Raw genomic sequence first — 13,371 nt, forward strand, 5'->3', positions numbered from 1 at the left:
TCTTCGAGTACGTGACAGTGGAGCTACCAATAATCTGTTGCTGTTTGTCATCCATCTCAGTGATCTATTGTTTGCTGCTGGCTTTTTACTTTTTCAAATTCATATATGGATTCATTATTTTTAGGCCACTGTGGAAGCCACAATATTGCTTGTTGTGGAATCTATTTGCTACTGATTTAATCATTCTAGAAATTAGATTGCATATTGCAATTAGATTTAATTTCAGTAAAAGAAAGAAATGGAAAGGAAGATCAGGGACTAGCATTGCTAATAATTCTCCTTGCTAATCATTTATGCAACTGCCACAGGGAACCCTAGACATTTATGGAACGTTCACCTATATTCAGGATTTTCACAGGTAGTTTCCTCTTATAAAACAGACCTTCACTATACCTCTGAGCCCTACATCAGCACACCTTTTAACAGGGTGAACTTCATCATCAATTCCTTTACAAAGAGGTAGCTCCAAGTAATAGGAAATTGTCTACAGTTTCCAGGGTCTCACTGTGGCCATTCTGAATGGGATTGGTGTCGCATAGTGGGGAACAGGTCCATTGCAGACCCCTGTATTATGAATATTAAATGCAAAGACCACCTTTACTCGAATGAAAGAGTCAACATTGAGTTGGATCCCTGTCCAAAAGTGCATGTACAGAAGCTGAGAGACTGAAGTTGGGGACATTCTGAAATGAAGTGGCTATTGATCACAAGTAACGAACCTTTATGAGAAGAGGGGCCCAAACTGGCGATAAGCTTCTAAAAATAATTCTCACATGCCATGTTAATTGTGAGCACAGATGATCATTTATTAATGAATTAGTAACAATAAATCGGGATTTTTAAGGAAATAAGATGGGTCCTGCAGCTTATATTATATATAATCAAGAAAGATTGAAATAGGTGTAGCATTTTAGAAAACCTGTTCAAAAATAATATTAATCTTTTAAAAAGAAATTTGAAAGATAGCGTCATTTCTAAAGTGTAATGTTATTGCACCTTATATGGAACAAGGAATGTGAATGTGGAATTATAAGCTTTGGGGTACATTGATAGAAGATCAAGGAAAGGAAAAGAAAAGCTTTCTTTGAGACTTTTGTTGCTGCACTAACAATCAAAAATACTTGATATATATTCTTGTATTTGAGGGGTATGTGAGTAGCACTAGTTTCAGCAAGGTCCACTCTTATAATTAGACTTGACCAAATTCATCACTGAAACAATGACTCAAATGATTATGTAATGAAAGTACTGTTAATATTGCCCGTTGCAACATTTTTCAAACAGTTAAATACTTCAGGAATGGAATTCCAGAGTTTCAGACCTCATTGTTTGGATTTTTATGTTTTGATCCTGTCATTAACCAATCTCTTTCAATACTTTCTTGTTCATCTTTCAAGACCATCACTAAACCTCCTTATATACTAAGCAATGAAATCCCATCAGTGGATGTCAAAACTGATTGACAACACCTTCTTTACCAATCATGCTAGATACACCAACAGTTGTCAAGGAAACTATTTTGAAAGGTTAATTTGTAAAAGTATTCAGCCCCCAACCATTTGTTCACATAAGTAAGTGTTATAACCAGGGATTTTGATCAATTGAGCAGAGCACTTTTATTCGTGAATCACATTCTTCTTTTTTCACAGTAGAACCCCAAAACAGGGAAAATTGTAAAGCATGAAAAACTAAAAATTCAAACACTAAAATGTCAGCAGTTCAAAAGTATTCATTCCCCTTTGTTCAGTACTCAGTTGAACCACTTCTCACAGCTATTACAACCAGTGTTCTTTTTGAATAAGTCTCTGTCAGCTTTGCACAATGTGATGGAGCAAGATTTGCCCATCCCTCCTTGCAAAACTGCTCAAGCTATGCCATATCAGTTGGGGAGCAGTGGTTGGCAGCTAACCTGAAGTCTTGCCAGAGATGTTTGATCGGGTTAAGGTCAGGACTCTGACTGGGCCACACAAGGACATCAATTTTCTTCATTTGAAGCCATTCCATGGTTGCTCTGGCAGTGTGCTTTGGGTTGCTGTCCTGCTGAAAGACAAATTTCCCCACTTTAAGCTTTCTGGCAGAGAGTAGTAGGTTTTTAATCCAAGATCTCTCTGTATTCACCATCGTTCATCTTCCCATCAATCCTGAACATATTTCCAGTCTCTGCTGCTGAAAAACATCCCCATAGCACAATGCTACCTCCACCATACTTTACAGTAGGGATGGTGTTACCTGGCAGTATTAGATTTACGCCACACGCACCGCTTAGAGTCAAGGCCAAAATGTTCCACTTCAGTCTCATCCGACCACAAGACTTACTTCCTTTCTTTACAGTATCTTCTAAGTGACACTTTGCAGAGTCCTTATGGGCAAGGGGATATACTTTGTTTTCAGCCAGGGCTTTTTCCTTGGCACTCAGCCATAAACACCCTTTTTATGCAAGGTCTTAGAGATAGTGGAACCATCTCCAGTTGCAGCCACTGTCTTCTGCAGCTCGCTCAGTGACTGTTGACATCACAGTAGCCTCTCTCACAAGTTTCATTCTTCTCCAGCAACTAAGTTTAGAGAGTGGCCTGACCGAGGCAGTGTGGGGTTTCATACTTTTTCTACTTCTCCCACAATGGACTGCACTGAGCTTCGAGGTATGTTCAGTGCCTTTGAGATGGTCTTCTATCATTCCCCAGACTTGAGCTTCTCCATTATTTCCCTGACTTGTTTTGCATGCTTTTTTGTCCTCATTTTGGTTTGGTGCATTGAAAATCTACCATACTGTTGGACCTTACAGAGAGAGGGGGTATTTATTCTGATGAATTCATCGAAACAGGAGATCCTCCAATTTTCAACATAAATAAATTGGATGAGTTGGCACCTGAGATTACATAGGGGATGAATACTCTATCAGCCTCACAATTTTTGTTTTTAATTTTTAGTAAATTGTAGACAGGTTTTGGAATTTTCCCTTTGATTTAACATGATGTACAATCCAACTTCAAATGAGACAGTAAAATGTGAAATTAGTTGTGGAGACTGAATATTTTTTCAAGACACAGTATTTCAACCCAATGTTGTTACCTGAACAATGGTGTGTTCAGGTAATGTTCCTAAGTTAACCAGTTCTTCGCATATTTTATCATTCCTATGAAATCTGGCAATGATGGCTAGTCTTGCTGATGATGTAACATCAGCGCTCTCAAGCCGAATGGAAAGAAATTCACATGAACTAATATTTTTTGTTAGTTGTTCTGCAATTTTGGTTTTGATCATTAATATTCTTTCTTTTACTGCTAATGCTCACTGGCAAATCCTTAAAGCACTGATTTTTTTTTTCATTTTCTGGAAAAATGTCAAATAGGAAAGGAACACAATCTAGCCGTGATTCTGTAACATATTCCCCATCACTGAGTGATTTTTCCATGTTGAACCATCATATTTGAAACCTCAAAACAAGCAGCAACTATGTTTGAACTTCGTGAAGTAAATATTATTAAAGTATTTGACTGCGTTCTTCGCTGCTGATTTCTTGAGAAATGTGTTTGTTTGTTCTCGCTCACTTGTATCGCAAGGCATGATGAACAATTTCATTAAATCACTTTATGGGGGATGTCCCCCACATCAATGTTTTTGAACATAAGATGCATAATACTTTCTCACTCTTTTTAATCATGCCAAACCTTTCGCTCTATCACTCTTGAAAGTTAACAGAGGACATCTCCAGATCCAATAAATGGAATCAGGTTATTGCAACTTAGCCCCTTCATTCTCATCAGCTCCCTTAATATCCCTCACACATTGAAAAGCCAGTTTGTAGTCTCAGAGAGTGTGTGCACACTTCAAGCTAGGGCAGACTCTCAAACTACCGTTCATATCAGAAACCAGCAGGATATGCTTACAGGATGATGATGTACTGTTTCACTTTCCGCCCTTTCTCCCTTATCCATTCCTTGATGGTTTCTCTTAACCCACTGCACGACCTTGGTTGTCGCCTTTTCTTCTTTTTCGATCGCTTTGAAATTTTTGTTCTGTCTGAAGAGAAACATGTCAGTGACTCATTTCCACAGTAACGAATATTCCACCAGTTCACTCTACAACACTATCTCATCCTACTCGTGCGGGGGTTTGGCAACATATGGTATTGCCTGTCTCTTCAATTAGTCACAGCTGGCCCTGTTCGGCTCAAACACTCTCCTGAAACTGCACTCTCGTTTGCCATCACCAAGGCCAATATGTACCTGATTAAATCCAGGAGTCATTGCCTCAAGCTCTGGGACTGAGAACTGAGAGGCTCTAGATTTTCAGCTCACTCCAATTCAGAGGCTGTGGATGCTTTGCCATGGTGTAAGATCAAGTTTGAGATCAATAGGGAAATGAGGGATACAGGGATCGGGCCAGAAAGTGGATGTAGCATCAGGTCACACATGACGTGGAGAAGTAGTCCGAGTGTCTGGTCTACACTCACTCCCATTCTTCGGCGCTTACACGTTTGAACCCCATCAGTGGCCTTTAATCACTGTTGCTTGATCTCCAAAATATATCCCTGAAAGCTTCCTTTATCCCGGAATTATCCAAATTAATTCACAATTCATGAATTGTTTTCAAGGTGCAGTCAGTGTTAGAGTGTAGGAAAATACAACCTCTAACTGGAGCACAGCAGAAGTTCATGACCAGCAACTGACCAGAACGAGCAATAATCTGCTTTAACAGGTGGGCCAAGGGGGGGGGGAGGGGGGGTTTGACTCGGCTCCGGGAAGGGCCTGAGTTCAAGTGAATGATTGTGGATGGCTGTACGTGCGTGTGGAGTGACAAGGGGCCTGTTGAGGGCGAGACTGAGCTGTGTGAGTGACAGACCGAGTGTCCAAACTGGGCTGGGCAGGCCAGTGAAGTCAATGAGCAAAGTGTGAGGGAGTGAGGGATGTGGAGGTGACAGGGAGTGAGTTACAGATGAGTGATTGTGTGTGCAGGCTGTGAGGGGAAAGGGGGAATGGGGGAGGAAGGAGTGTGGGGGTGAGGAAGAAGGAAGGGAGAGGATGGGAGGAAATAAGGGGGGGAGGAGGGAGAGGAAAAAGGAAGTTTTTTTCTGATAGGTCTTGCTGAGTTGCCAGTGTAGAGAGAACACACAGAGAGGGCTCCTGGATTGATCTGTCCTTAATTTGTCCAAACTCGTTTTCTCACCTCCCCTGTCCAGTCGTCTTGACAAGTGCCTGGAAGCGCCTTTCCTCCCTGTGGCCCTTGCCTTGTCCTCTGTGCTCTCAGTGCAGCCGTTCTCTTTCTTCGCTTCTCCTTTGGCTTGTTTCTGCTCCTTCTGTGAATCATTGGAATCCCACAGACCGTGACGCTGTCAGAGAACAAAGGAGATGGATCATGAGCAATCGAAGAGAAAGATCACCCTGTCCAGATCATATCTGCTCAGCTGAAAAGTGACTATTTCCTCCAACCGAATCTCTGTGAAACAGAAGCACTAAACCCAAGCTGCTTCTCTACACACACAAAATGCTGGTAGAATGCAGCAGGCCAGGCAGCATCTATAGGAAGAAGCACTGTCGACAGGACAGTCCTGACGAAGGGTCTCGGCCCGAAACGTCGACAGCGCTTCTCCCTAGAGATGCTGCCTGGCCTGCTGAGTTCCACCAGCATTTTGTGTGTGTTGCTTGAATTTCCAGCATCTGCAGATTTCCTCGTGTCTGCTTCTCTACAACCTGCTGATCGCTGGAAGTAGAAATCAGCCCAAAATTATCAGTGAATGTGTTGCATAATCAAAGACTCCCACTAAGCCTGGACATTCTCTCCTTGCCCCCTCCCATCAGGCAGAGGATACAAAAGCCCAAAAGCTCATGTTACCAGCTGAAGGAGAGACTCCACACTGCTGTCATGTGACAATTGAACAGGTCTCTTGTTCATCAGATGGACTCTTGGCCTCATGATCTACTCATCATGGCCTTGTCTGCCTGCACTGCACTTTCTCTGTAACACTTCATTCTGCTTTTTATTATTATTTTCCTTTGTACGACCTCGATGTACTGATGTTATGTAGTGATCTGTAGGGAATGACATGCAAAGCAACATTTTTCACTGTATCTTGGAGCATGTGTCGACAGTAAACCAATTTAACAGATTCCATTACCTCACTAGTGCGCTGTTTGTATAAATACAAGGCGGGTACGATGAACACAGTGTGCCTTATACACACGAACAGAGAGTAGGAATGGTTACTCTGTCACTCAGACATGTACCATAAGATCATGGCCATCTGGGGGTAACTGAGCCACCACTTTTCGATCTATCCATGATAACCTTCATTTCCCTATGATAATAAATTTACTTTGATTTTGGCATTGAGAATTTATCTACATCTGCCTTAAAGATGTTCAAATACTATACAGTGCCTCCAGACCTTTGTGAGGAAGGATAAAGGAGTACAAGATGATAAGGGGCAGAGATCAAGTGGTCAGCCAGACACATCTTTCCAGGACGGAAATGGCTAATATGAGGAAGCATAATTTTCAGCTGATTGGAGGGAAGTAGAGCGGGGATGCCAAAGGTTAAGTGTTTTTTACACAGAGAGCAGTGGCTTCATGAAATGCAGTGGTAGAGTCAGATATATTAGGGACATTTAAGAGACTCTTTACGGGTGATGTCATCGTCGAGAATGGCAGCTTAAGTCACTAGCTCCTCCGGAAAAACGTGTATTAAGCCCCGTTAACCCATCAAATATAATATTTTTCAAAAAATATTTGAACTGAAAAGAGGGGCAAGAATGGGGAAAAAGAATGGAAATTTAAAAAGCAACACTGCGGAGCCTGCTTCCGAAAGGAGTTCATTGAGGGGCTCTCCTACCCGACCGCGTGCTAGCGAGGCAGACGCTGGGCCTCGTTCAGGCAAAGCAGCAAATAAGATCAAAATTCTAAAAGAGATAAAGGAGTTTCAGAAAGAAATAAAGCAGCAGCTCCGTGATATTAAGTCAGAGCACGCCAGCGTCAATTAAAAACTAGCGGTGGCAGAGACTCGAATTGAGAAGGTGAAAGATTGTGTTCAAAACGTGGAACGGATACTGAGTAAGACAATAAAAATATTAAATCACCAAGAAGGTAAACTGCTTGACCTGGAGGGAAGATCACAGTGGAAAAATATCAGAATCTACAACATTCCCAAAGGAGCAGAGGGCTTGTCTATGATGGAGTTTGTCGGAAAGTTACTGCGGGATGCGCTGGATCTTCCCCCGGGCTGTGGAGCTGGAAGTCGAAAGAGCCCACCGCGCATTAGTCCCGAAGTCTACCCAAGATAAGCCATGCTCAATAATAATTAAATTCCTTCGGTACAGCACCAAGGCGGAGATTCTACAAAGGGCCTGGGGTAAGAAGAGAGTGTTTTTAGACAATAAATTAATATACCTCAACCAAGATTACCCCCCACCCCCGCAGTCCTGCTGAAATGCAAAGAATACTGTGAAGTAAAGCGAGTACTAAAGCAAAAAAAGATTAGATTTCAAACTCTGTACCCTGCTAAACTTGGATTGTTTTATGAAGACAGGACTCGGTTGTAACAGACAGTGGAAGAGGCGACTACAGACATGAAGGTCACAGGGTTGCCCGTCAGCATGATCAAAACAAGGGAAAGCCTGGCAGAGGAATTATCCTGCTCCGCTTGGGAAATAGTGCGAGAATCGAGAAGGCAGGAGATGGGAGGAGGTCGAGAGAAATATATCAGGAAGAGACCGGGAGTTTCCCAAAGACCGTCCTCACCCCCTTCAGAAGAGACATAAGGTTTGGATAACTTTTAAAATGTTGAGAAGCTAAACGGAAGCAAAAGTCGATGGTGATATACCTATCTCAACAAATAGTTATTATAATGTGGATTTTATATTACCTAGTTGTTATACTTTATTCGTTCACTTACTCCTTTTTCCCCACCAAAATGAGAATATATATATATATATATATGTGTGTGTGCATATATGTGTATGTATGTAATGCATGTGTGTGTGTGTGTGTGTGTGTGTGTGTGTGTGTGTGTGTGTGTGTGTGTGTGTGTGTGTGTGTGTGTGTGTGTGTGTGTATGTGTGTGTGTATGTATATATAGGAGGAGTACACAGGGGAATCTTTTCTGTGTAATGGATTTATTCACTGACTTTTATGAATACTGCAATGGGGGCCCTCCTCACAAGTAGGAGGGGTTATCCCCCACAGCTAGACATTTCCTCTAGCTCAACGCAGGGTCATCTACCAGAGACCTCAGCCTTGGAATCACATGTTTGTTGCCATTTTTGTTATTATTTGCGTTTCTTGGTTCTTATTTGTTCAGGGAGTAGATCGATTAAGTTTTATTCTAATTTCAATGATACATTGACAGATAAATACAGATGGCTAAGGACAAGGTAAAATGCATTTCTTTTAATGTCAATGGGCTATTAAATCCAATCAAATGTAAGAGAATTTTATCCAAAATGAAAAAAGATCAAGCCCATGCAGTATATTTACAGGAAACTCATTTAAGTGATAATGAGCATAAAAAACTAAAGAGAATGGGCTTCACTAATTTGTTTTTCTCCTCATATAAATCAGGACATCGGAGAGGAGTTGCTATTCTTATCTCAAGTAAGCTAAATTTTGAAAAGTATTCGAAATGGGAGATAAAGAGGGCAGATATATTCTGGTAAGGGGGAATATAGACGGAAATTCAGTTACTCTATTGAATATATACGCACCCCCGGGAAGTGATATTGGTTTCTTCAGAAAGTTACTGATATTATGGTAATGGAAACAGAAGGTCTCCTGATATGTGGGGGAGACTTAAATTTACAATTACAACCAAACTTGCACTCTTCCAATAGAAAAACCTTTGAAACAAAATCTTCACATAAGAAAGTTAATACACTTTTTGAGGATGTTGGTTTAATTGATGTATGGAGGGACCTTTTCCCCGACAGAAGGGATTACACTCATTATTCTGCTCCCCATTCTGTATATACAAGAATAGACTATTTCATAACATTTGAAAAAGACAAAGACAAAATAAACACCTGTGGAATTAGGACAATAGATGTAAGTGACCATGCACCTACATAAAATGCTGGTAGAACACAGCAGGCTAAGCAGCATCTATAGGGAGAAGCGCTGTCAACGTTTCGGGGGGTCTTGGCCCGAAACGTCGACAGCACTTCTCCCTATAGATGCTGCCTGGCCTGCTGTGTTCTACCAGCATTTTATGCGTGTTGTTGTTTGAATTTCCAGCATCTGCAAATTTCCACGTGTTTGCTCTCTATATATCTATTGATTTTGACCTACAACCAAAGAATACTATTTGGAAACTAAATTCCAGTCTACTCAATGATCCGTACTGTAAGGAACAAATTAAAAAAGAAATTGGTCTCTACTTAGAATTTAATGATAATGGAGAGGTTTCACCTCCCATTTTATGGGATACTCTGAAGGCGGTCTTAAGAGGGAAAATTATAGCGATATCTTCATATAAGAAAAAAATAAGGAATAAAACATTAGAGGAATTACAAAATAGGCTGAAGGAACTAGAGAAAAAAAACACAAATTGAATTTGGCACAGGTTACATTAGGGGAAGTTAAAAGAATTAGGAATTAAATTAATAGTTTGGTTACGCAAGAAATCAGGAAGAACTTAATGTTTCTGAAACAGAGACATTATGAAAGTGGATCAGAATCTATGAAAATACTGGCATGGAAATGGAAAAAAAAGATAGCAGAAAATAAAATTCATAGAATTAGGGACTCAAGAACGAAAATGATAAAAAAATAAGCTAAGTGAAATTCAAGAAGCTTTTGAAGTGTTTTACAAAACTCTATATTCCAGAGTTCCAGGGGGAAGCATAACCCAAATTGACACCTTCTTGAATTCTCTAGAGTTACCCAATTTAAGCGAAGAACAAAATAGAATGATGACTGCTGACATAACTGAAGTTGAATTAAAAGCTGCAATTAGTAGGCTTGAGTTACGCAAGTCACCAGGATCAGATGGGTATACAACAGAGTGGTACAAAGAATTTAAAAATGAGTTAATTCCTGTTTTACTCCCCACACTGAACTGGGCTCTAAAAAAGGCACAAATGCCACCTAGTTGGAAGGAAGCGATAATCTCAGCTATACCGAAAGAAGGCAAGGTAAAATGGAATGCGGGTCATTTAGACCAATATCCATTCTTAATCTAGATTATAGATTATTTACCTCCATCATGGCCAAACGATTAGAGGAGTTTCTACCCATACTGATACCTAACGATCAGACAGGTTTTATGCGACAACGCCAGACACAAGACAATATACGAAGGACACTTCACATTATGGATTATATACAAAAATCGAAGCAATAGTGATTAGTATGGATGCTGAAAAAGCATTTGATTCAATTAATTGGAATTTTCTTTACAGAGTTTTACATAGATTTGGTTTCCAAGACACAATTATTAAAACTATACAGACACTATATGACAATCCTACTGCTAGGATTAAAATCAATGGATATTTATCAAATAGTCTTACCCTAGAAAAGGGCACACGACAGGGTTGTGCATGGTCACCACTACTCTTTGCGTTATATCTGGAACCATTAGCTCAATACATCAGACAAAATGAAGATATCAGCGGAATTACTATCAAAGGGACAGAGCATAAATTGGCTTGTTATGCAGATGACATTTTGATCTATTTAGGGCAACCAACATACTCTTTAGCTAAATTGATGCAATCCTTTGAACAATATGGTCAATTATCAGGATACAAGATCAACATAGATAAAATCCAATTACTTTCATATTAATATAGCCCACCAAGAGAAATTGAAAGTAGATACCCCTAGGCATGGCACACACAGTCTTTCAAATATTTGGGCCAAAATTATGCCAAAAAATTGGGCCAAGAGATTTGGCAAAATTATCAGAATGTAATCATCAGCCTTTATATAAAAAATTGAGGATGTGGCAAGATGGAAGCTGATTCCATTTTTCAGTCTCAGTTCAAGGATTGAGTCTATTAAAATGAATATACTGTCCAGACTGTTATATCTCCTTCAGATCCTACCAATGGAGATTAATCAAAGTCAATTCAATGAATGGAACAAGATGCTATCAAGGTATATTTGGCAAGGTAAAAGGCCTAGAGTTCATCTCAAAACTTTGCAATTAGCAAAGGAAAAGGGGGGATGGGGCCTACCTTCCCTTAGAGATTATTATTTTGCAGCACAGTTGAGAATTGTGATGTGTTAGTACAACCCATCATATGATGCTCAATGGAAAAACATTGAGGAGTGGGTACTTCCCATCCCCATACAAGCAATTTTGGCTGATAACAACTTGCAAAGGTACATAAATACTATTGATAACCCATGGGTGAAATTGACTCTTAAAATATGGAAAACTACTATAAAAGAATATAATCTAGAGGGAGATATTGCAATTCTTAAATGGTGTGCATATGACTCGGATTTTACACCAAATAAATTGGATGCTTGATTTAAGGACTGAACAGCTAAAGGAATAACAGTTCTTTGCAACATAATGAAAGAAGAAACACTGTTCAGTTTTGAAATGCTTAAAGCGAAACACTTTAGAAAAACAAGATTTTTATCGGTATTTACAGATGCGACAATATGTTAATAAGACGCTTAAAAATGTAAGCAAGGCAAGTACATGCTTGATAGAGCTCTTTAGAAAAACATATAATTCAGATAATGGTAGTAGAATCATTTCAAGCATGTATAAGGGGTTGCCAAATCTTAAAATACATTCAACTTCATACATTAAAACAAAATGGGAGAAGGAAGGAGGGATAATTATATCTGAGGAAGAATGGACAACAATATGGAGGCATCAATGGAAGTGTACCAGTTCACAGAAATGGAGGGAGTTTGGATGGAAAAACTTGATATTTTATTACACCCTCTCAGAAATCCCATTATGATAGTAACCTCCCTGTTTGCTGGAGAAATTGTGGAAATCAAAATGCAAATCATTATCATATTTTTTGGGACTGCCCTGTTATCAAAAACTGTTGGAAGGGGATACACAATGCCCTGCAAGACATCTTTAAATGTGAAATACCCTTAGAGAGTAAGACCATATATTTTAGATATATAGCTCAAGAATGAAAAGAGATAAATATTTAATGAATATGCTGTTGGTGGCTGGTAAAAAGACGCTTACTAGGAAATGGTTATCACAGGAGTGCCCAACTTTAAATACATGGATGGAAATTACAATGGACATTTACAAAATGGAGAAGATAACAGCATCTGTTAATCATAAGCTGGAACAATTTGATTGATACTGGGAAAAATGGTTTAACTACATAATGCCTCATGGGCCTGATTTTATTCTCACAAATCAATGAATCTGTTGTAAAAAAAAATCACTCCCTACTTGTACATAGTTCTTTCCTTTTGCTTGTTTTTTCTTTCCACTCTTTTCTATAAGTGTATACTTCAGATAAATACTTTGTGGAGATTTGTGATATATATGATTATATGATATATATGTACAATGTCTGAAATACATCTTATGGAAATGTTTGTTTGATGATGAACTTCAATAAAATATTACAAAAAAAAAGAGACTCTTTACATGGATGAAAGAAGGCTCTGTGGGAGGGAAGGGTTAGAACGATCTCGGAGTAGGTTAAATGGTTAGCACAACATCATGGGCCAAAGCATCTGCACTGATCTATGTATTATGTTAAGAGAGACTCATAATCTTCAGAGAGAAAGATATTGGTTCACCTCCATCTTGTCGGCAACCCCGTACTAATTAAACAGTAACCCCCTTTGTACTGGATTGACCCACAGGAGAAACCACACTACACGGACCCTGTCAGGATACCCCAGGACAAAGAGTTTAACTCCCTGACCACTCTTGGATGGGCCTGAGCAACAGCCCTTACCTCTTACCTCCCTCGGGGTCCACAGGAAGCTCCACTCTGCATCTATCTCAGGCAAAACCACTCAGCTGTGATCTATCCTCACCCAGCAGCCTCCCTAAGGATCCATCGTCTCCAGCTCCTTGCAGCACACTCTACGGGCAAGTGTCAAGTGTTGTGACTTGACCTTTAAACAGTTGACTTGCAGTGAATTGAGCTGAGTGAGTGAAAACACGGTTCTCAGTGGTGGCTAGTGACCTTCCAGTTTCGGCTCCTTCTAAGAGCGATGGGTGACAAATGAGGTCACCTCACACATCTCCAGTGGCCAGAGTGCCACCTGGCTGCAAATGCCAGTCAAATTTCAGAAGCTGCAAGATGATCATTTTTTGTCAGAGATTGGCGAGTGCCAGGGCAGTCGTGGAGAGCTGTTTGAAAGGCTCTTCACTAGGCACATGAAAATGCAGAGAATGGAGGGATATGGACGCTGTGTTAGCAGAAGGGTCGAA

At 40.0% G+C, this 13,371-nt stretch overlaps 1 protein-coding gene across 1 annotated transcript in view; it reads right to left on the bottom strand.

Moving 5' to 3' along the window:
• LOC132400104 (piezo-type mechanosensitive ion channel component 2-like) overlaps positions 1 to 13,371 on the bottom strand; it is a 237,667-nt gene that overhangs the window by 39,054 nt on the left and 185,242 nt on the right. The window contains exons 36-38 of the mRNA XM_059981180.1: positions 5,167 to 5,329; positions 3,888 to 4,016; positions 1,910 to 2,040 (exon numbers count right to left, since the gene is read on the bottom strand). Of these exons, the coding sequence (XP_059837163.1) occupies positions 1,910 to 2,040; positions 3,888 to 4,016; positions 5,167 to 5,329 (423 nt within the window). The remainder of the gene's footprint in view (positions 1 to 1,909; positions 2,041 to 3,887; positions 4,017 to 5,166; positions 5,330 to 13,371) is intronic.

This window comes from Hypanus sabinus, chromosome 9 (genome assembly GCF_030144855.1).
Source record: "Hypanus sabinus isolate sHypSab1 chromosome 9, sHypSab1.hap1, whole genome shotgun sequence".
NCBI classification, from domain to species: domain Eukaryota; kingdom Metazoa; phylum Chordata; class Chondrichthyes; order Myliobatiformes; family Dasyatidae; genus Hypanus; species Hypanus sabinus.